This window comes from Mastigoproctus giganteus, chromosome 5 (genome assembly GCF_048544385.1).
Source record: "Mastigoproctus giganteus isolate SK-2022 chromosome 5, ASM4854438v1, whole genome shotgun sequence".
Taxonomy (NCBI): domain Eukaryota; kingdom Metazoa; phylum Arthropoda; class Arachnida; order Uropygi; family Thelyphonidae; genus Mastigoproctus; species Mastigoproctus giganteus.
Genome location: NC_143579.1, coordinates 42,639,617 through 42,663,745, shown reverse-complemented (window position 1 = coordinate 42,663,745; position 24,129 = coordinate 42,639,617). Strand labels below are relative to the sequence as shown.

The window sequence follows — 24,129 nt, the reverse complement described above, 5'->3', positions numbered from 1 at the left end:
TTATTAATTTTAGTTAGTTTTCATTAAAATTTCTTTCCAGTGAATGTATCCAGAAAAGTACCTTCCTTCATAATAACGTAATTTCATTGAATGGTATGTTTATTCAATTTTATTTGTTACATCCCCCAGTACAGTCCATTAATTTGTAAATTACTAAAACAAATTGAATTTTATTTGCCATTACAGGTGCAATACAAGTGGTTATCATCGCTGAAACTGATAAATGTTGTGGATGTTCATACTGCCAGTTATTTCAGAATGAGAATTAGTTTTGTTGAACCTATGAAAGTGATCAGATGCCATGACATGCTTTCCATACTGTTGTCTATTTGGCAAGGACTGTTCCCTTTAAGATTCACATAAATGTGGCCACCAGGGCCATCCCAATCATACCAACCTTGGTCTCTGCTTAGGGTGCTCTTCGGAGAAAGACATATTTAAAACAGTAAAATGTACAAACATAAATGTATATAGTTGTGAAATTTATTTGAGAACCCAGTGCCCAAAGACCTTCAGTTTCATACAAAAATTGAGGTAGTATATTACTATAAAATGCACTGCTTTCACCAATGAACAAAAATTCAGGTCTAGGGATGCCATCTAGCTTTCCATCTCTCCTGGGGTGTAAAATATCTCAGGCTTCCACTGGTGACCATATGAAATTTAAATCCATCTTATGCATAGGTTTTGTTTGTCTGAGTAAAAGTGGTTCTCTAGAATATTAATGTCAACTGGCATTCACTTCCCCATTAATGGAACTTTAAAATCTTAAAAACAGCCACAAAGTGATCATCTCCTTCTAACCAACCTGGCTTCAGTAAATAATAATCGTAACCATTGCGTTCATTAATAACAGAGAGTGAATTGCAACCCACGTCATAATAGTAATGATACCATGCAAGACAGTTTTCTGCAAACAGCATGGTTGAACATATCTGCCTCCTTTCTCCATAATAATGCATCTTTGCTAAACCTGAACTCTTCAAGTTGGACTCATTGGAGAAGATTACCTACCATTCTCCATAATTCACTGATAGTGTATACAGCTAAATTATACTGTCTGTCAGTTTTCCTTCCATATATCCAACCTCCTGTCCAGTGTTTACTGAACTGTTTCCTGGTTCATTCCATCTGTTGCAGTGCTCATTGGTTGCATGGCATCTGCAAAATACTGTGCACTGTGAGGTTTGTAATGAAATTATGATAATCCTATTTTGAATAATGTTTTCAGTTATCAATGGACTTTTTGTGGAAGTGCATAGGCTTGATCTCACAATGTGCATATGAGGCATGATCAGAAAGTTTGGGAACTGATTTTGTGTCTTGAAATTGCAATATTGAAGTGAGTTGAAACTGATAACAACATGTTCAGTGACTCATCTAGACATAATAAGACACTTGAATCATCCATTTATCTGCAGATACTCTGAATTAGCATGCAATCAATAGAGGATGTTTTATGTTTACATCGCATTTTAAAATGAGTGATTTTAATGAGCAGCAAATTTGCATAAAATTTTGTTTCGAATCCTCTGCAATATACACAACTTTGGACTGCTGACCATTTCCTTCAAGACTTCATTCAAGACTTCTTAAACACCAAATGTTCCAAGTCAAGTACAGGCCTTGCCTTTGTCACTAAAGTGTTCCTACAAGGAGTACTCAAGGATCAGTAATAAGTGCTACCCTGTGTGCAATTAGAATGAATATCACAGCAGAGCAAACACACAGTAGATACAACCATCTATGTGAACCCTCAGAATATCATACAAAATGTGCAATCAATAGAACTACTAATACAAAGAGCTATCAATAAAATATGTGAATGGCCCAATTTAATAGGTTTGACTCTCTACACAGGAAACCAAATGCTTAAATTTCTTTTTGAATATGAAAATTTCAACTCAGAACTGAAGCCAGGGGGCTGGCCATGACGAGTGGTTAAGAAGGTTGTGGCTTCATGCCCATGTCTTCAACTAAAAGTGAATGGCCCATTGTGAATTTTGATGCCAAAAATCTGAAACTGCTCTTAACAATAATTCAATGTTTATGCATTCAGAACAAATATGTAAACTCTTCTGGCGTCAGAATAAACAGAAATTTATTTATTTATTAAATTGACAGAATTTCCCATTAAAATTACACTAAAGTTTTAGGTAAGTTTTAGAGGAAAAAACTGAATTTCCTGGAACACATCAAAAAACTAAGAACAGTTTTCCTGAAGAAATTAAACATCTTGAATGTCCTCTCAGCAACAATGTGAGAGAAGATTGTCAATGCACTGCTACTAAGTTATATCAAACTCATTGTAACCGTAGCAGTTAGATCCAAACTTGATTATTGGTGCACCACCCTATGACTCAACAAGGCTGAGTGTCCTGGAATGATAAGACAATGCCCATCACAGTCATATTAAAAATAGCACTAGGAGCAGGTTGAACATCTCCAGTAAGTAACTTTTATGTAGAGTCACATGACCTCATCTGTCTGCCAGGTGACAAATTTTGCTCCTACATTATGCCAATACAAAATAAAGTCCATATCCAATTAGTTAACCTGACCCGCCTGTTTGTACAACTTTTGAAAAATAGATTAGCAAAGCATCAATATGCTTTGGAATGTATGTTGTAATATACATTGTAAGGAGCTATTCCTAAATCTGAATCTCAGTCTAAATAATATATTTGTCTTTCCAAATATTTTGGCCCAACATTAAATATAGCATTACCCACTTGCAACTTCTATTTCCATATCTGGAAACAAAATTTCCCTACTTAAACAAATCTCACAACTATTCACTGTTCTTAGTGCTCAGTACCTAATCTTTATCATTGTTTATACTTGTCATTTTTGTACCATAAAAAAAAACCAAACCATTGTTTATACTGACAGCTTGAAATCAGAAACTGAAGCAGGAATAGCAGCAGTCTTAGAGCATTAGTATTAGTAGTGGCAAATGATGAAAGTAAGCATGCTTATGAAGCATCAGCAAAAAAAAAAAAAAAAACCTTCCTGTATTGTCTGTTCATCTCCTTCAATAATTTGTCTAGTTCTTCTTTGAATTTATTCAAACTACCCACTTCCACAACAACAGATAGAAGTTTGTTCCAAAAATCAACCACCTGCTGGCTGAAGGCAAACATCCTCATGGCTGTCCTGCAACCATCCTTCCTCAATTTGAATTTATGTCCCCTCATGTGCATAGTCTGAGCAAGAATCCTATCAACATTGCTCAAGACATTCAAAGCCTTAAAAACCTCAAGCAGATCACCTTGAAGGTGCCTAGTCTCCAAATGCTGCAGTTTACAGAACTGAAGCCTTTCTTGGTAAGAGCAACTCCTTGTTCCCTACACTAATCTGGTTGCCCTTCTCTGTACCTGTTCCAGCAGCTCTATATCCTTACTAAAATGAGGCCTCCAGACCTGTATGTACTAAAGATATGGCCTGTGTGTACATCAGTAAAGGTGTACAGTAAAGGTGTCTTTGTTGTTTCTCTTTGCATCCTTTTGCCAAAGACTTTTCATAATAATCTGCCTTAGCTTGCTTAACCTCCTTTGTTTACTTCATTTCAAACTAGCTTATATATTTCTTTGTTTACTTAATTTCAAACTAGCTTATATATTTCTGTATCACCTGATAATTTAGATATAAACTACTCTGCAATCAATATATATATATATATATTGATTAATGTATATATATATATGTTAGAAGTAATAAAGTGAGAGACAAAGTGCAAACAGATGGATTTGTAACAAACACAAGATGTCAAAACTAGTAGAAAAAAGGGTAGTAAGAAATAGGATGTAGGATGATGAAATAGTAAGATGCATTGAATTATCTGAAATTAAGGGCTGAATTAATAAGCCAATTAGCAGGAAAGAAGCTATAATGGAGAAAAATATAATAATAATTAATAAACTACAACGCAAACATCAAATAGAAGATGGGAAAATAATTTGATGTTAGAAAACCTAATAATAAGGAAAGAACAATAAAGATTAAAATATTTGAAATATTTGATACATATTGCAGGTATTTGCATCAGGAGACCACACCTGATTATGTATCAATAAACTGCGTTTCTATACATAAGTATAATTATGAAAGAAAAATTTCAAAAGGAAACTCTAAAAAGTAAAAAAAAATGCATGCTAACGAAAAAGGAGGGTGAATGCAATAAAAGTTCAAAGAGTTCTAAGTGATTGGTGGAGTTGGGGGAACAATAGAGGCAACAGATGAATTTGACAGATTGTGGTAGCAAGTTTTTAAGACAGAGAAGATCAAAAAGAGGAGATTTGAAATTGCAAAGTCTGTAACAGGGAATTTCAGAGCAGTCATATGCATAAGTACTACCTTTGAAGTGAAGGGAATTATAGAGTGAATAATTTGGACAACTGAGATGAACAGTGGTTGAATTCTGGTTGAATAACAGGGATTCTGTCATTAAAAGTAAATGGCGTTTGGCAGAATATAAGTGGAAATATATTTGTGAAATGAACAAGTAAGTGTTTGGGAGGTTTAGATCTTTTTGCAGATAACTTTGTTCTATTAGTTTGACTATTCACAATGTATTCAGTAGTAAGAAAAGGTGGGAAGGACATGCTGTATGAAAAAATGAAATTTTTGGATATGGTGTACACGTGGCAAGAATATACCCAGCTCCTTGACATATCATGGCCTTGACAATGCCCCCTTCCCTTGCATACACGCTAGCTACTCTGACTCCTTCCAGTAACTATCTGGCAGAGAGGCAGCCAGATTATACAATAGCTGATCTGGAAACCTGCTAGAGAGTTACCAATAGGTTCAGTCCAGTGGATTATCTGGTGGCATGCCGGTGAACACCATTTTAGAGCTGTATCCTCGAAGTGTAAGGGAGATTGGATCTCGCCATGAAGTCTGTCATAATCTCAAAAGACATTAATCATACTGCATGATGGAAGAGATGGGGATATTTACTGGAGCATTTCTCTGGAGACTAAACATGGGTTCTACCACTTCAAGCCTCTAATAAGCAAAGTGGTGGTATTGCACCAGTTGATGAGAGTCCTCTGCTACCTAGTATTGCCTGGTAACACAGAGGGCTGGCATTCCTCTGTGTGGTGTGGGTTCTGCACCTCGACCCCTGCTCATGTTGGTTCACACCTGGGTGCTCATCTCAAGTATACTAGGCTGTATTTCAGGACTTGCACATGGGGTTATACCCAGGGGTACTAACAGAGACATCATTGTGAAGGTGCACGCAGAGGATTTGGCAGTCACAGACTGACTGGACTTTGCCGGTCGGTAAAGTCCAGTCAGTCTGTGACTGCCAAATCCTCTGCGTGCACCTTCAAAATTTCAAATAAAATTTTGAAATGATGTACAATGGAATTAGATCCACTTGACTTGTGTGTCACTCAGATGTCATTTCCATCAGTGTTTTAGACTCCTAGGTAGCAAGCCCAGCTTGGCATACATGAGAGAATGTCTGTGAAATCCTTACAGTAAGTTCTCTTTTACTTAGAACTATGGGTATTTCTGCTCTCTATAGAACCAATTATAAATTACATGCCTAATACATATACCTCCTTTTCTTACTCTCATTTTGATGCTAATTTCTGCTGTGCTTTAATTTTTTTTAATGGCATGTATTTTATATCCGAAACAGAGTAAAAGGTTTGGTATTGTCACCTTTACTTGCAATCTTGATGATTGGTTCTTGAAAAGTGACACTAAGATTGCATGTTTTGTGGCAATATCTTTTTGGTTAGTATTATTTAATTTTGTATTTTTTTTCTTGCTGTCTTTAAACTAATTATGCTCACTCTTCATTACCTTTCTATTTCTCTTCACTCTTCTATATATCTCTCTTCTTTCCATTGATCTTATCACTAAACTTATATATATATATATATAAGTATATATATAAGTATATATATAAGTATCATAAGTTTTAACTTATGTTACTTATATGTATTTAACTTATGTTACTTATACACTAAACTTGTGTGTATATATATATATATATATATATATATGTATGTATATATATGTATGTATATATCATAAGTTTTGATATATATCTAAGTATGTAAAAAGCATATTTTAGCATTAAATCAGCTCACACACCAACCGTAAGAATAAGTATTTATTTAGTATATATTTTAGTTACAGTAAATACTTATTCTTATGGTTGGTGTGTGAGCTGATTTAATGCTAAAATATGAATTTTCCCAACCTCAGGAAATGTAAAAAGGATATGTAAAAAGCAAATAGGATAATTAATTTATATCTATTTTATAATATATTTTATAATATTATTTCTAATATATAATATTAATTCGTCACAGATCGTCACAGAAAATGTTAATTATCGCCTATAATTAACATTTTAATTGTACATTTGTATTGCTTATTTTATGTTATTTTTGGCATATATATTTTTTTTCCAGGTTGGGCACCCGTATAGGTTTTTCTTGAGAAGCTATCTTACTAGCTTTCATTTCATGTTATACATTATAACTTAACTCAAAAAAAAAATATATATATATATATATATCAAAACTTATGATACATCTTGTCCAATCCTGTGCTAGATCCAAAATAGTCTAACTATATTAAATGCACAAAACAAAGAAATCCAATCTGTTGGGTTCCTGGATTTATGGGAATTTCCTAAAATGAATCATCATCATCATCAGCCATTTTCAATCCACTGCAGGATGAAGGCCTCTCCAGCAACTTGAATCAGCAGACCTCAAAGCCAAATCTGCCACACTTCCTTGTAACAGAAAATTTCAAATCTGATGCACAGATTACAAATTGCTGTACACAAATTGCAGTATGAATTAATGGCAGCAAACTGGAAAAGGAAAGTCAGCAGGTTATTACAAATCAAGCCAACACTAACTGTGGAATTAGTATTAGGCATACACAGTGACCACTTTATTATGTACATCTACTTAATAGTTAGTAAGTGTCCCTTTAGCCCTCAGAACAGTCTGGATTGTTGAGTCACTCTGAGTCATCCTTGTTGAGCCATTGCATGGACTCAGCAAAGTGTCAAAAAGTGTGCCAAGGATGCTGGCCTAGTGACATGGTGCATTATCCTGTTGGAAGATCCTATTTGCGGATGGGTATACTGCAGCTATGGGAGGATGTGCCTCCCATAGCTGCAGTCAAAACAATTTCAAGATAACCTGTGGCATCTAGATATTGCTCCACTGGTATCAAGGGGTCCCAATTTGCACCACACAAACATTCCATACACCATTACATTGCCACCAACAGCAGTCCACGTTGTTGACACCTGGCAGGATGGATTCAGGGACTCATGTTGTTCAGATGCTATATACTGTAGGGGTAGGAGTCCTCTCAAGTCCTGCTGTTTCATTAGCATGAAACAGCAGGAATCAAGAAAAATGTAAATTTTACTCATGTAATGAATGTAAAAACACTTGTTAAAACAGTGAATTCAATTTATGGAAAAAGCCTCCAGCACCACACATTGAAAGCACTTCTGGAGGAACTTATAGCCAGTTATGGGGACCTTATTTTTAACACACAGATTAGGTGGTTGAGCAGAGGTAAGGTCTTACAAAGGTTTATAGATCTCTTCCCAGAGATAAGATTATTTCAAGAATCAAATCTAGAGTACTATCAAGGACTATCTGATGAGATTGGCTGATTGATTTAATGTTTTTAACAGACACTGTGCAAGCATAATAAACTAAACATGAAGTTGTAGAGAAAAGATAAGGATATTCTGTCACTAACAATTGCAGTCATTGAATTTAAGGCAAAAATTACGTTATGGGTTTCACAAATATTAAATCATGATTTTCAGCTATTTTTAAATATTAATAAGTAGTTGTAATCTGCGGAAAACAACGGTGTTGAAAGTGCAATGATTTTCAGAGACTGCCTAAAAAGATTATTGCCCAGTAGCTATTTTCAACAATTTATTTTCATAAAATGAAAAAAAAATTATCTTATTTGTGGCAAAATCCCTTTATTGTTGAGAATATAAGTGACTTGGCAGTCATTACTGAGAAATTGCTCTATATAAAAGATGAAGAATTTTAAATGGAGGCTATTTCCTTGCAAAATGACATTCAGTTAAAATCAAGAAGTAGGGACAATGATTTTTTGGCTTTGGTTGAAAGAATTGCTTGTAGTTCATTGGTGAATGTAGCTTTGAAAGTGATATCATTCTTTGGCTCTACATTTTCTTGCATGATTGCTATCAAAACAAAGCACCACATCAGCTTAGCAGGCAATCATCTTAATGACAGCATTTGAATTGCTGTATCAACATACACACTAGAATTTTCCAAAATTGTAGGAAATATGAAGTGTCAGTGGCTCACATTAATTCAGTAAATAATGCTTTATGAAATGTAATTTTTCTGATGCCATTAATGGAATTTTATTTTGTTGCATAAAATGTCATTATCTTTAAAAAGAATGCTTTATTGTTCCAAAAGACAAAATTTAAACATTATATGTGATTTTTCAAAATGAAACATAAAATAGTTTTATTTATAAGTTGCTTATTATTAGTGTTGCAAAAAAAAAAAGTTGCAGATTTTTAAGTTTCAATAAGAAATTACCTGCCTGTTTTCTGGCAAAAAGTGAAAACACACCTTTATAATTATTTTTATGATTACTATGTTAAACCTGTGGTTATATTCGCATTCCAATTGTCAAAAATTTAATGAATAAAGTTTTAGGTGTTTCAGATAGATTAGTATGTTGATGTGCACATGCATTAGCTATTAAATAAACCAAATCTCAGAAATAGGTAGGTTAGAAGTAGTAAGAGCTCACAGTAATATTAAAAGACTTAATCTGTTCACTACCTGTGTGTTTGTGTGAACCAATCCTAGAAATTTAAACAGTATCCATGTGTATGGGACACGAGTCTACATAGGCAAGTGCAAGAGATTATTTCTAATGGTTTAAGTTTTATGACAAAAGAGTCAGAAATAGAAAATTTTATTGTTCTGCAAAAAGAAGTTCAAGAAATAATTGCTGCTGCTGCTACAGGAATTTCAATAGGTAGTAAAGGTAAAAAAAATGAGTAATATCAGAGTATTTGTTTCACCAGATCCAGATGAGAATGTAAAAATATAAAAAAAAAAAAAAAGACAAGAAAGTAAATGATTATTTTGATAAAAAGTACTAATACATTCATGGCTTTATATAGTAGAAAAATATCACAACAATCAGAAATATAAAGCCAGTTTTGGAGTGCAATCGTGATTTATATCAAGATTGCACTCCATACCAAAAACAAGTTTGTGGAGATAATTAAAATAAATAGGTTTAAACGAAAAAGACAGAAAATAATTGAAAAAGGTTGATTGAAAGGCATGATGTGCAAAATCAAAGAATTGATTATAAAAATAATATTAAAAGATACTGAGAACAAAACAGATCAATTATACACGTAGGCAAGGCTCTCACTCACAGTTCTCATACTGTTCTTAAAGGATGGTGGTGGTGTGAAGATACTGAAAATGGATTCACCTGCCCTTTGTCTAAAGGAAATAGGCTCATTATTGTTCATGCAGAAGGAGACTTTGGATTTATTAAAGACATACTGTTATTATATAAGTCAACACAATCAAGTTGTGATTATCATATGGAAATGAATAGCAAAAATTTTCAAAAATTGATTCCAGAGTTGCCAGCATGTCTGCCATCGTTATGGATAATGCTTCGTAACATAAGTGTGAGATGAACAAGCGATACAGTGATTCAATGCTAAAACCAGAATTGTATGAGGTAGTAAATTTAAATGAGTAGTGACTGAAAAAATATTATATTGATTCTAAATGATCAGGGAGATATTGTCCTTAGACTGCCTCCATGCCACCCAGAATTGAATCCTGTTGAATTAATTTGGGATAATGTAAAAAATTGCGTGACTACAAAAAACTTAACAATGTGAAGTTATTATGCAAACAAAGATTTGAAGAGATAGGGATAGAGGAACAGGATGCTTGCTGTCAAAAAGTATAAAAAATATAAATTGAATCCTTAAACATCCACAACTCACATTAAGTGGATAAAAATAACTTCTCTCACTGTTGCCTTCTCACATACAAGTGTTTAGATTATCATAGATAACTTTTGCTTTCTCTTGAATCATTGTGACGTTAACCAGAATTCGATGCATAATACACACAGTGGCAGATCCAGAAAAAAATTACAGGAGGGGGCACCATTTTGTGCACTAGAATGGCGATCACATTAGCATCAGTGTTGCCAACTGTAGTCAGTTGAAAATAGCTGAGACACAATGCAAAAATTGATAAAGTCATATGTTAACAATAAAAAAAAAACTTTTTTTTTTGTAGCTAAAGGGAATTTAAACGATTGGAATATATTTTCTGAAAAATGACAGGGGGGCACGTACCCCGGTGTCCCTACCTTGAATCTGCCACTGAATACACATATATTTTTTCTTGTGCATGTATGTGTGTGCGTGTGCACACACACACACACACACACACACACACACACACACACACACACACACACACACACACACACACACACACACACACACACACACACACACACACACACACGCAGTTGGCTTTGCATTAGCAACATCCCTTGTGTAGGAATGAACTGGCTCATATTTTTCATCAATCCATATTTTCATAAGTCTTTCCCTATATCTCATTATGCTACTCTGGGCATGAGTGGGAGAAATTCTCTGGCTGCCTAAAGCCATTTTCACATGTTTTGCTCTTTATCTTTCACCTTTGTTTTGGTTTTGCTTTCAGATTTATAAGACCCGTTAGCTTCTAATCTCATAAAAAATTAAATAAAGTTTCTGTTTATACTCCAGAATGATCAGAGGAATAAGATAAAGGTACAGTTATAGTGGTTGCTTGCAAAGATGACATCACAGTGCATCAAAAGCATAAAACTGTATATAACTGCAGATATATGTATGTATATTGGACAAATGGTGTCATTGTGAAATGTATCACTGGATGTATAACTGAGTATTAGTTGTACAGTACTGGGTAGCAGTTCTGAAAGATAAAAAGTTGAAGAATGTTATAATATTTTCATACTCTACCTATAGTGACCCATCATATTTTGAATTTAATGTGGTTCACATTCAACAAAAAGTTTGAAGCCCCTGCCATATGCGGTACTAGAATACAGTAGGTTCTAATAACTTTTGTGTTTGGGATCACCTTTAAAAAAATCAGAAACATAAAAAAAAAAAAAAATCTAGAAAATAGCATATGCATGTTGCCTGCATTCAAAATGAGAGCTATTACTCATAGTAGTATTAATCAAGGCATGTGATGCAAGATAGCAAGCTTATGTGGCATCAGCCAAAAAAAAACATTTCACACATCTATTTTCTCTAAACGTTTGTCCAGTTCCTCCTTGAATTTATTTAAGCTATCAACTTCCACAATGACAGATGGAAGTTTGTTCCAGCAATCAACTACCCATTGGCTAAAGGCAAATTTCCACACATCTGTTCTATAACTGTCTTTCCTCAATTTAATTTTATGCCCCCTCATGTTCCTAATCTGAGCAAGAGGAAGAATCCCATCAGAATTGAGCCTGCGTAACCCATTCAAGGCTTTAAACACGTCAGATCACCTTGCAGGTGCCTAGTCTCCAGATGCTGCAATTTGCAGAACTTAAGCCTTTGCTGACCTGGCTAGCCGGGTGGGTAAAGTGCCTGCCTAGAAACCCAAAGGTCGCGGGTTCGAATCCTGCCTTGGGCTTGGATCAAAGTACTGCAAAAACCTCGGGAGGTGCATTATGGCCACAGAAGCCATTGCGCCAACAACTACCAAAAAAAAAAAAAAAAACTTAAGCCTTTCTTTGCAAGACGACCACCCTTTCGTTCCCCTCACCAATCTTGTTGCCCTTCCTCTGTACTCGCTCAAGCAACTCTACATCTTTCCTAAAATGAGGCCTGACCATTGCTTTATACAAGGGGATAATCACCTCCTTATGCCTGATAGCAAAATTCCTGTATATCACTGACAAGACCTGCTCTGGCAGCCTGCCTGCACTGCTCAGAAAATGTCATATCTGACTGCAGAGTTACCCCCAGGTGTCTTTCATTCTCCACTACCCTGAGTAACACCACACAATTGGTCATTTCTCAGGGCTTACTGCTACCCATATGCAGTACTTTGCATTTGCCAATGTTAAATTTCAGTTGCCACTTCTCAACCCATCTGTCCAAATTTTCTCATGCTCTGATAAAAGGCAAGATAAAAGTACTGCAGTGTTTACATGGCAGTTTTATCACTAAACCAGTTTCATTGACTGTTTTATTTTTGTCATCCATTAAATGCATATTTTTGTATATTTGTTAATGCTTAGTTTGTAGTTAGTGTACATTTTAACCTTTCAGGACATTATATTAAATTTGCCTGTTAATATTTACATTTTTTTCTTTCTTAGATTATTTTGGTGTATATTGCAATTCGCTACCTTAGCAGAATAATTTCAGATAGAATTTTCTTGCTTAGTGGGTTAATACTTATGTCTTGTGCTTTAGCATGGACTTTAGGATATATAACTACAGCAAAAACTGGTAAGAGTCTTCGATTTAGAAGTAGAATGATTTCTTTTGCAAGAAATTATACTATTTCTGTTGCATTTTTACTTCAGTTTTTAATTTTAACATTTGTTTCCTATAATAACAAAAAAAGAAAAAAGTCATCTATTTATTTTAGTTTCTTATTTAATCTCTGAATTATCTTGATTCTGCCTTAATAGTAGTACATTTTGATTGAATTGCAGTGGTTGTTGCAATCTGCTACCCACTGTCGGTCAGAAATGCAATAATTGCCAATGTTTATATACTAAGAAAAGAAAAGAAAAGATTCTTCGGCTATTCTTTCACACAGGATCAGTGATGAACTGTGTGTTGTGTGCAGTTAATGTGAAAATATCTGCTTACTGTGTTTTACTTTGTTTTGTGGAATTTTTCTCTCTAAATAACCACTCTTATGTCACGTGAAAAATTTGAGAGAAAAATTCCATGAAAAATTACCATATAATCTCATTTCCCAATTATATTACGTTGTTTTCCTTTGTTTTACTGTTTCTCTCTTAGAAGCCATTGGCTAATGTGGCTCATTAACTTTATCATCTCATTTTGTTTTTGTAATAAATATTCATAACTTGTGCGTGTGTGCATGCATGTGCTGGTGCAATGAAAAGAACACAAAGTAAAAGAGCTCAAAAATGGTTTTATTTTTATTCAAAATAAACACCACCTGATTGAATGCACATATTACACTGTTATAAAAGTTTCTGAACAGAGCAGTGAAGGCATCTAAAGAGATTGTTTGGTTTGTGGTTGTTTTTCTTCATGTCCTCAACATCCGGAAATCTTTTTCCTTTGAGGGCAGTTTTCACCTTTAGAAAGAGGAAGAAATCCACTGTTCCTAAATCAGAAGAGTAGGGTGGATGGTTGATCTGTACAATGCCATGTTTTATTGGATATGTCTTCACAACAAGTGAGGAATGGGTAGGGCATTGTTGTGTAACAAGAAACAGCTGCCTTTCTCTCAGAATTGAATCCTCGCCAGGAAATGCACTTCAGTAGCCTTTGAAGTGCTTGTATGTAGAACACAGCATCAACTGTCTCCCCTTCAGGTAAAAATTCTTTGTGGATCCCACTCTGTTTGTTGAAAAACAAGATCAACATTGTCTTGATCCTGAACTTCTACAAACATAACTTTTTGGGACTTGTTGATGGTTTTAAAGTCCACTGCATGCTCTGATACTGTTTCTGGGTCATACTGAAACACCCAGCACTCATCTCCAGTGACAATACAGTCAAAGAAATTAGGATTGATTGTCTTGGCAAGTCTGGATGAAGTCTTCACATGATGACAATCTTTTTTTTCTTCTGCTCATCTGTGAGGCTGTGTGGCACAAATTTTGCAGCCCTTCCTTTTCCTTAAATCTTCATGCAGAATTTGACGAATCATTTTCTTATTCATATCCAACTCACCAGCCACCATTCTGAGGGTCAAATGACAATCTCTTGCCACAATTTCTCGAAATATTGCTACTCTGTCCTCATTTTGAGAGGTTGATGGGAGCCCGCTTCTTGGATCATTGCGAACATCTTCACATCTGCCTTTGAACTGCCTTATATTATTCAAACACACTGGTACAACTTAACGTTTTATCACCATAAACAGTTTTTAACATTTCATGTTTCTGTTGCAGATTTTTCCAATTAAAAACCAAATATGATATTCATTCATTCATTGCCTTCACTGCAAAAGTTTGACAGGGAATGTTAACACCGCTAACAAAATTGGTTGTTACTTGCAACACCTGTCAGCCTACTGGAGAATCTCTGTACCACCATCTGTTGGAGAAAGTTTGAACTACAACATAACACTTCAGTTTATTTTCAAACTCATCAAACATGATCACAACAGCTCCAGCCCAGGAACTTTATGACCACACCTCGTATATACATTTTTTTTCCATTTTGCTAGTATTTTTCATAGCATATTCATAATTACAATTACAAAAATATTATGCTATCTCACTTTTTTAAATGGATTTTTTCTGTTTATAAATAATGTAATATACATTATGAAGGATCTCCCCCCAGAACTGTTGTTCATATTTGCAAAACCATAAATATTTCATTGAAAAGCATTGTACATCTCCAGGAGCTGCAGATGTGATGATTTACAGGTTTGTGAATCACAAGTCAGCAGAGAGTATCTGATAGAAAACATGGTTGAACACTTTCTTGTTGTCCAGAGAATTGTTTCTGCTACTGCTTGATGGCTTATATAAACTTTAGAAGTTACTAAAAAGATAATACAGATAAACAATTTCTTGTTGTCCAGAGAATTGTTTCTACTACTTCTGGCTTATAAAAAGTTTAGAAGTTACTAAAATTATAATACAGGATGCTTTGAGTAAAGGAAAGAAGCTATATGGAAAGCCAAAACAGATAAAGATGATTGAATATAAGAAAGGAACAAAGGCAATCAGAGACACATAGCTGATCACATGAAAGAAGAAATACAGTTGTGGATGATGCAATTTTGTAGTTGAAGAAAAAGCTGAAATTATAATAATTGTTGGTTATGGTGTCAGAATGGCATGATGTCCAATACATATTTTTTTAAGTGAAAAAAAAAAGAGAAAAGAAGAAGAAATGCAGTTTGGGATATTTTTCACCTTTAGAATGTTTGTAAGGGCATTATTTCTGCTTTCTCCCTACCAGTTTAAGATAATTATAATATTGATAGACACCCTTAACTGCTACGCATAATACTGTGTGAAGATTTCAGTACAGTGCCCAAGTTAAATGTCCCTAAATCTAATGAAACCTTGTATTCATTTCAAGCTTTATATTTAGACTACAGTAATTTGTATCCTGCAAATTCAGCATATATTTAGAATATCAAAATAAATAAATAAATCAAAATCAATAAAAAAAAAAAAAAAAAAAAATGCGCATGCACTAGTTGCATACTTTTGTGTTTTCAGTGCTGCTCTATGTTTGAATCAAAAATTTGTGTTTTGTTGTCAGTAAGGAGATACTATTGTATTTCCATATTTGGAATTCTATGAACTTTCTAATGAACAAGTGCTTTCTACAATGAAGTGAAAAGGTAACTTTTTATTTCTAATTTTAAATTTTAATGCCGGCTACACCAAGTTTTAACACAGTAATTACTTGCTCATCAAGCTTATATGCAGCAATCACTAGATTTTCAAACAGAAGTCATTATGTTCCTACTTCAAGGTCGGTGAGAAGCACCCACAAAGGACTAGAGCCATAAACATTATTGTATGCAGACCATTGTTTCCTTGTCTCAACATATTAGACTGTCACAAACAACACTGTAAATGTTAAAGGGAGACCAGGCTTAGTGTAACTGTTATGCAGAAATCATCTTGGAAGAAGAACAAAAACTGAACCCCATTGTGTTAGAATTTCTGAAAAAAAAATAAAAAAAATAAGAATTAGTTAAAACCAGAGATAAGGAGAACAGATATTCTAGAGCTGCAAAAATCAGGTAAAAAAAAATGTTATTCTGTATAAACTGCAAAATGGAATATTGTCTCAAATGTACTTCGGTATCACATAAAATATTTAAGAATATGAAGCAAAATAAAAATGAATGGATTTGTGCTGATTGTACCGTAACAGAGATAAACCGAACTGTAAAAAAATCAGAAGAAAAGCAAAAAGAAGCACTCTCTAAGATCATTGATGATTTCTGAAATAACAAAGTTTCTTATGAGGAATCAGATATAGAAATCGTTGCACCCAAAATCAACGAACAAGATGCTAGTTGTATAGACACTGCAATTAATAAGATATTTTCAGAGCAGAAATCTTCAATAAATTGAAGCAACATAAATCATCATGACTCGAAATCACATATAAATGAGTTGAAAAACAAACTAGATATGGTCATTACCAACCAGGACCTTTTAAAACAGCAAGTTCAGAAGATATTAACAACTAAGCAAGCACTTATAATGAGAGATTGAAAAAGGAAAACAACAGAACAAAAAACTCAGCAAACAAGTTACTACAGTGTATAAATTGCAATGTGTATGGAATTGAAATTAAACCGTGAGGGGGACACATTTAATAGCAGTTTATCCGAATGAAAATACTGATGTAAATTACATGGGCAATAAACAACATCTGTCACCAGATGATGTTTGATCAGATGCAGTTTCAGTTAATAGTAATAATGCTAAATTGACCCTCCACGCAGATATTCTCAGCAACTGTCATAATGAAGCACTGATGTTAATCAGTAGCAAAACACTGGGGCTTTCCAGGGGTGAGATAATTTTTTATTCTCAAAGCTTGTTGGAACCATCATGGGCCAATGACAAATTGGTTGTTTCCCAGTCCTGGAGCACTAACAGTGCTGTAATACAAACTGATATCTCATTGCCAGAAATATTGTCAACAGCAACACTGTCCATGCAGGACAACACAAAGCCAGAAATCCAGAATGAGTTAATAAGTAAGTCTGTCACAGATGAGTTGCAAAGCAATTTCTTACCTGTGTTAATTGATAAACTGACTTCTGCTCTTAATGAATCTGTATGCTAATATGCAAATCAAAGCCAGATGTTTCAAAACTCATAAATCTTCCAAACAAAATGAATGTTAACAGAATCAGCACTCAATTCACTGCCCATTCAGCAGAGCTAGATATTTTGATCTGTCACAATCCCGTTGAATATTTGAATGTTGCCCAAATACTCAGGGAGTCAATCACCTTTCAGATGAATCTCAATTCCCTGATTTAGCAATCAGCGAAGTCCCAGTCATGAATTCATATCATGCCACTGAACAGATACGTGATCCACAAGTGGCAGCCCACCAAATTAGCAACCTACCTCTAAAATTGACTTCAGCTTTACCATCTGTGCTGCTTTCTGAAAGTACTTTGTCAAGCAACACCATGGGCAAAAATCCACACAAAAACCTGATACTAAAAAATCCAGATAGCCATCACTCACCCATCATGAACAAATTATCTGGGGCTGAAATTACCACTACCCACTCTGTTTAATCTCCTCAATTGACAGCTACTCAAATATCTCATTCCGGCAGGTCACCTTCTCAAAGTAAGAATTACCCTGCTAATATCAAGGAAAATTTCAGATTAGGATTGGCACCTCCCCGTTCTCTATTCTGGGAGCAATGAACAAGCCTCCCACCTCGCATCATAGAAGCCTTTTTATTTCCAGACTGGGGCCACTGACAACAGCTGAGGATATTGAGGTGGTAATGAGTCAAGAACTGCATACCAAAGTAAAGAGTGCGGGCGCCTCCGTAGCCAGGTGGGAAGGAGCAGCAGTGCGTAGCACACGCTTCTTGATTAGACCGGGGTTCGAGCCCGTCACCACCAAATACGAAGGACGCGGAAAGGTCAGGGAATGACCACCGCATATCCCGGAGCAATATGGCCTTAGTTGCTAATGCTCCTAAAAAAAAAAAAAAAAACCAAAACCAACCAAAGTAAAGAGTGTCCAAAAATAATGGTGGGGTTTGGTGTTGTTTTATGTGGTAATATCCAGAATTTAAAACAAATACACCAACCGTTTAATTATAATGGTTTAATACTAGAAACTAAAATGTACCAAACGATACTACACTGTAAAATGATATATGCAAAAGACTGATTTACAAAATAAATATACGATGAAACTTTAATATTAAATAAAATATTTAAAATGCAATAAAGATAAAAGCGATAAAACTGACTGAAGCTTTCGGAGGCTTCCGCCTCCTTTCTCAACAACAATGATGTTTAAGCAACACATCCTTAAGTAACAGGCTCACAGCACACATGGTTGACCAGGTGCATGCTCAATATTTCTTCCATACGATCCAGAACTGGAAGCGGCTCGGGAGCGTGGAAATATAAAACGCTCATCTTTTTCCAGGACCACAGCTTCTAGTAGGGGGTGAAATCGAACACCCCTGTCCCTATTCATACTATTGTTCTCAGACGAGCCTATCCACAAACTCTCTAGCCACTTACGGTCCCGGAACCTATGCGCCCGGTCAAGGATGACAGCATTCACCGGGGAGACCTGATGATATTTCTCCCAATAATGCTCAGCAATGGCGGACTTATTGAACTCTGCGGTCTGTATAGCTCGCATGTGCTCCCCCAGACGGTCTTTTAGTCGCCGTCCTGTCTCCCCCACATAACATTCCCCACAGTCCGGGCATTCGATCTCGTATACGACCCCACTACTGGAATCCCCAGGAATGGGGTCTTTGACCTGTGACAACACTGTGTGCAACTTCCGACCCGGAAGCTGCACACAGTGTGTCTGAAAGTCACGTAGCATTCTTGAAACTCGATCTGACAAGCCCGGATAGTAGGGAATATAAACTGTGGCGACTGGAACGGACGGTATTTCATGATTAGGCTCCACGCCTCTATTATATTTATCAATGACCCTCTGGGGGTAACCGCATTTCATAAGATCCGCCCTAACTCGCCCAATTTCTTTCTCTCTCTCTCCTCAGAGGTGCTACAATGTGTCCTAACCCTACCCAAAAGTGCCCTGGCCACGCTGTTTTTATGCTGGGCAGTCTATGCTGACCTATAATGGGTGTACTGGCTCCTACACATAGGCTTCCTAAACACTGTAGTACTAAGCCTGGAGCCTTCTCTACTCACCATTACGTCCAGGAATGGGAGGGAACCATTCACTTCCACCTCTGAGGTGAACTGTATAAAAGGAGAGAAATCATTGAGAAAGCCAACTACATCCTCTTCTCTCCCCTTTTGCACCAAAGTGAACGTGTCATCCACGTATCTCTTCCACTTGCGCATAGGGAACTCCAAACTTGTAAAAACCCTATTTTCTAACTCTTCCATTGCCAGGTTTGCGACAATAGCGCTAATAGGAGAACCCATAGCTGTGCCGTGAACCTGTTTGTACATCACTCCTTTATACAGCAAAGTCGTACTCGAAAGACATAATTCTACACCACAGCATATATCCTCTACACTTAGGTGCGATCTAGTACTTAGGGTATCATCTCTTTGCAGTGCCACCTTTACACATTCCGCCCCATGGGCTATGGGTATACAAGTAAATAATGACATCACATCTAGCGACACCATTATTTCATTCTCCCCTACATTTTGACTTTTAACGAAGTTCACAAAATCCACACTGTCTTTAACAACAAACATGGACTGTCCCACTATAGGAGAAATCAGCTGCGCCAGGAATTTTGACAAAGCATAGGTAGGGCTCCCAACAAAAGAAACAATGGGTCGTAACGGGACCCCCACCTTATGTGTTTTCGGCAGCCCATAAAACCTGGGCAGCTGACACCCCGTTGCATGCATAGACCAGTACTTTTCTTTAGAAACCTTACCCGTTTTTAACCAGAGCTGTAAAATCTTATTAACACGTTGTTCTAAACTGGCTAGAGGATTTCTGTGGATGACCTTGTATGTATTATCATCCTGTAATAAATCTAGTGCTTTTTTATGATAATCATCACTATTTAATACTACTATAGATCTACCCTTATCTGCCGGCAGAACCACAATATCTTCATCCTGCTTAAGTTCCTTTAACGCTTTCATTTGATTACGGGTGAGATTAGGGGTAGCCTTTCTGGCCTGACATAGGATGGCTGAGGCTTTTACCCGGATACGATTAGCAATGGGTTCTGGCAATTTATGAATTGCCCTCTCAATACCCATAGCTGTCTCAGTAATCGAAGGTTTAGGGGGTAACAAGGCAAACTTAGGCCCTAAAGCCAATACCCCCTCTTGCTCTGTAGTTAAAGGTTTACCACTCAGATTATGAATAAAATTAGATTTATTAACCCTATACATATTTGCCTGTTCTTCCAATAACGTATTGAATTTGCTAATGTGCCTCATCTTATATAAATGTGCAACCCTACCAACCCTATTATGAACTAACGTCCTGACACATGTTAAATGTAAAGGAGATAGTCTACTACTAATTTTACCTAGAGATACACCAATCAATCTCCTATTGCATTTTAAGTCATCATATAATACATGTAATAGCAACATTGAGGAATGGAGGAATTTGAAGGAGCATATGGATTTTGTTGGCGAATTTGAAGAGTTTGTGAAGGTGGATGAAGTTGCTGCCATTGCACTGTCAACACCAGAAGAGCTGCTGAGCACCAAACAAAACAATGATGTTTTTATTACCTGTGACAGCGCACACAGTGACAGTTTTTATTACAAGTGAAGAAGCGCACACACTACCATCTAAAAAAGTTGCCTAAGATGTATTGAACGTAATAGAGAATGTGTTGACCTGCAGTAACATTGATAAAGAAACAACTATTGCATTTGATAATGTCTGTGCTGTAGTTAAAAATGCATATAGGACAAAAACTGTGCAAACAACATCGGATTCTTTCTTTAAATTAGATTAATTTACTAAAAAGTTAATGGTTTGTATGTCTCCTTTTATATTAAGATTGTAATTCTTTTCTTTTTACTGTTATACTAAAATATTCTATATATCAAAATTTATACTGTACAATATTTTCATTTCAGTTAATTGTTTTTTTTTTATTTTATCTTACAAATAAAATAAAATCTTTAAAAAATATGTTATTCCTATTAATGTATTGTCAGACTCGGCTTTTGTTTTTATTATATTAATTTAAATTAATTTAATTTTGTTATTATTATTATTATTTATTATTAGTCTTAAATATACACAATATACCAAAAAAAAAAAAAATGGTACAATTTTGGGTACTTCATTATTACAAAACGTGAAAATTTAGGCCCCTTGAACTTTGTATTAACAAGATTCGACTGTGTGTGTGTGTGTGTGTGTGTGTGTGTGTGTGTGTGTGTGTGTGTGTGTGTGTGTACACAGGTAATTCCTGACTTTACAAGTTAATTCGTTCCTAGCGTGCACTCATAAAGCAAAAACTCGTAAAGTGGGAATTTATTTCCCATAGACATAATGTTAAAAACGGGTTATGTTCTCAACAATGAAATTAGTTAGCTAATTAGTTTATGTTTAAACAATGATTGATTTATCCAAAGAAATGAAAACAGCCTGTAAAATCAAGTAAATTATAATTTAAAGAAATTATTTATGACTTACAAATGTTAAAGAATGTTTATTCTTCATCATCGACTAAATGCACACTCGTTGATCAATTATTGTTGGGTCGGCACTCGTTATTGATTTGTTGCACAAGGAGTCATCTTCTTCAGAAATTCTTCAAGAGGCTTTTGTTTCCAAGATAATCTCTTCTCTTTTCTATATAAATTTCACGATAGCATGCATAATCATTTTTTAATGGAATGTGCAAATTCCAACTAACTAACAAGATATGTGCAAGTGAAATTGCAACAAACACAATTCATGGGGAGTAACCAGTTTACAAAGCATAAAAAAAAAAAGAATGAAGAGAAGATTCTTAAAATTTATTTATGTTTTTAATATGATTGAAGATTGTAGTGAAGGGGAAACACATTTCACCATAATAACCCACACAATTCCAGCTATCAATATTTTCGCAAATGCAATAACATCAAGTTTACTATCTGTTTATAATTGCTTGCACTAACAGAAAAGTTCAATAAGCCGGAAAGTGCAAATTGTTTTTATTGTTTTATGGTCATGATCTCCAGAAATGTGCTCTAGAAAAATATCACAAAGGCATTCAAAATTGAACGATGAAAGTGTAGTGTGTTTTAATGATTTGAATTGGTAACTAATACAATTTATATTATAAAAATGGCCTTTTAGAGAGATAAATAGCTTAATTATACAGCAAAAATTTCAACTTCCAAGGTCTTGGAACAAATGACTAAAATACAATGTGTTATTGGGTTCACATTATGATATTTTCCCAATACGATGGTCTCTCTGGAACGGATTAATATCGTAAAGTCGGGCACACTATATTGTATGAATACGCATGTGGTTTGAAATGTGAGATTTATGAATGTTTAACATTCATTTTTTGCAATTAATCTTCATATTTTCGATTTTGTTGATACTTGATAAAAAAAAAAACATGTAAACCCAGGAACTCATAATGCGGGGAACTGCCTGTACACACACACACACACACACACACACACACACACACACACACACACACACACACACACACACACACACACACACACACACACACACACACACACACACAATGGAAGTTTTGGTCTGTGGCACCAGCCTCAGAAAACTATGGGGGCCTTGAATCCTGAGTGCTGAAGTGGGCCAACTTGTGGTCGCACAAGATCTAAATCTGCACTCTGCACCAACCTACAATACATTCTCACAGTCCATAGAGCCCATGTGCTAAAAATAAAAGCATTCCTTCATCTGTACTCAGCTAAGCATGATCACATCAACATCTGGAACATGGTTGTTGGCATTTGCCAGGCAGATAGAGGCTCCAGAGGTTACAGAATTTCAAGAGACATTTCCCAAATGTGACTGTGGACACTCTCAACTCACTCAACATTGACATCAACTTGTGGTCTATTGACAAGTCATATTGCGATGGCATCTTGGCCTTTTTGTTTGTAAAGGACAATTATGTAAGTGCCAGTCTTAGTTAGCTGATGTCATTTCATCTTATGCTCAACTTGTAGTCTTTTTTCATTTTAATTACTATTTCGTTATTACATTCTGATTATTATTTTTTGGTTTTTATTTATTTATTATTATTTATTTATTTTATTATTTTTTCTAATAAAAAAATCACTTGTATAATCAACGTATTGTAAGATTCCTCTGGCTTTCTATGTAAGGAATTACTATTGTATACAATTTATGTCAATAAAGAATCTTAGTATTATTATATATATATACTGGGAGCAGTGCTTTGAAAATGCACACAATGAAATTCATACACAGTGTTAGTGATCCAGTTCTGTTTCTCAGATATATGTCAGGCATACAAGAACAGTCTGTTTCTGGAATACTAAAATTTTATTTTTATAAGAATATGCATATGCGAGAAGAAAATACCAGTTCCCTATAGCAATGATTTTTGAACTGTGTTCAGGCAAAACCCCTGCAGTTGTTGTGTTATTTTATTTTTTGTTTTTGCAGAACTATTTGCGATAACACAAATAGTTCTGCAAAAAAGTTGGGTTTTCAAATGGATTTTGTTGCTGAAATTGGTTAAAAAGAATCGCCCTGCACAAAAAATCATTATTCTGTATTAAGATTACCATAACAAGGAACTATGGGATAAGTAAGAGTGTGAAGCATGTGAAAAATTCATGGCTTGTGTGGGGGTAGCACATATGTTGATCCTCCCCCTTCTTTGGAAAACTGAAAACATTTGGAATCAGCATCTAAAAATCTATCTAGTCCACACACACACATGTATATATATATATATATTTTTTATTTTATTTTTTTTCCTGATACTTGTCCTGTGTAATTAAGATATGTAGTTTAGGAAACAATCAGTAAATATAGCTAAGCAATAGCTGAAGAGATTACAAGGCGAAGAAAATTAAAAGTGAAATCAATTTAACTGCTAATAATAGTGACTGGAAATTTTTTTAGTACAGGCAAAAAGTAAAAACTTTTTTACAGCAGAAA

At 35.2% G+C, this 24,129-nt stretch overlaps 1 protein-coding gene across 1 annotated transcript in view; it reads left to right on the top strand.

Annotated features, from left to right (window-relative positions):
• LOC150085330 (uncharacterized) overlaps positions 1-24,129 on the top strand; it is a 79,149-nt gene that overhangs the window by 30,558 nt on the left and 24,462 nt on the right. Inside the window, exon 4 of the mRNA XM_090373155.1 lies at positions 12,448-12,580. Within this exon, the coding sequence (XP_090229281.1) occupies positions 12,448-12,580 (133 nt within the window). The remainder of the gene's footprint in view (positions 1-12,447; positions 12,581-24,129) is intronic.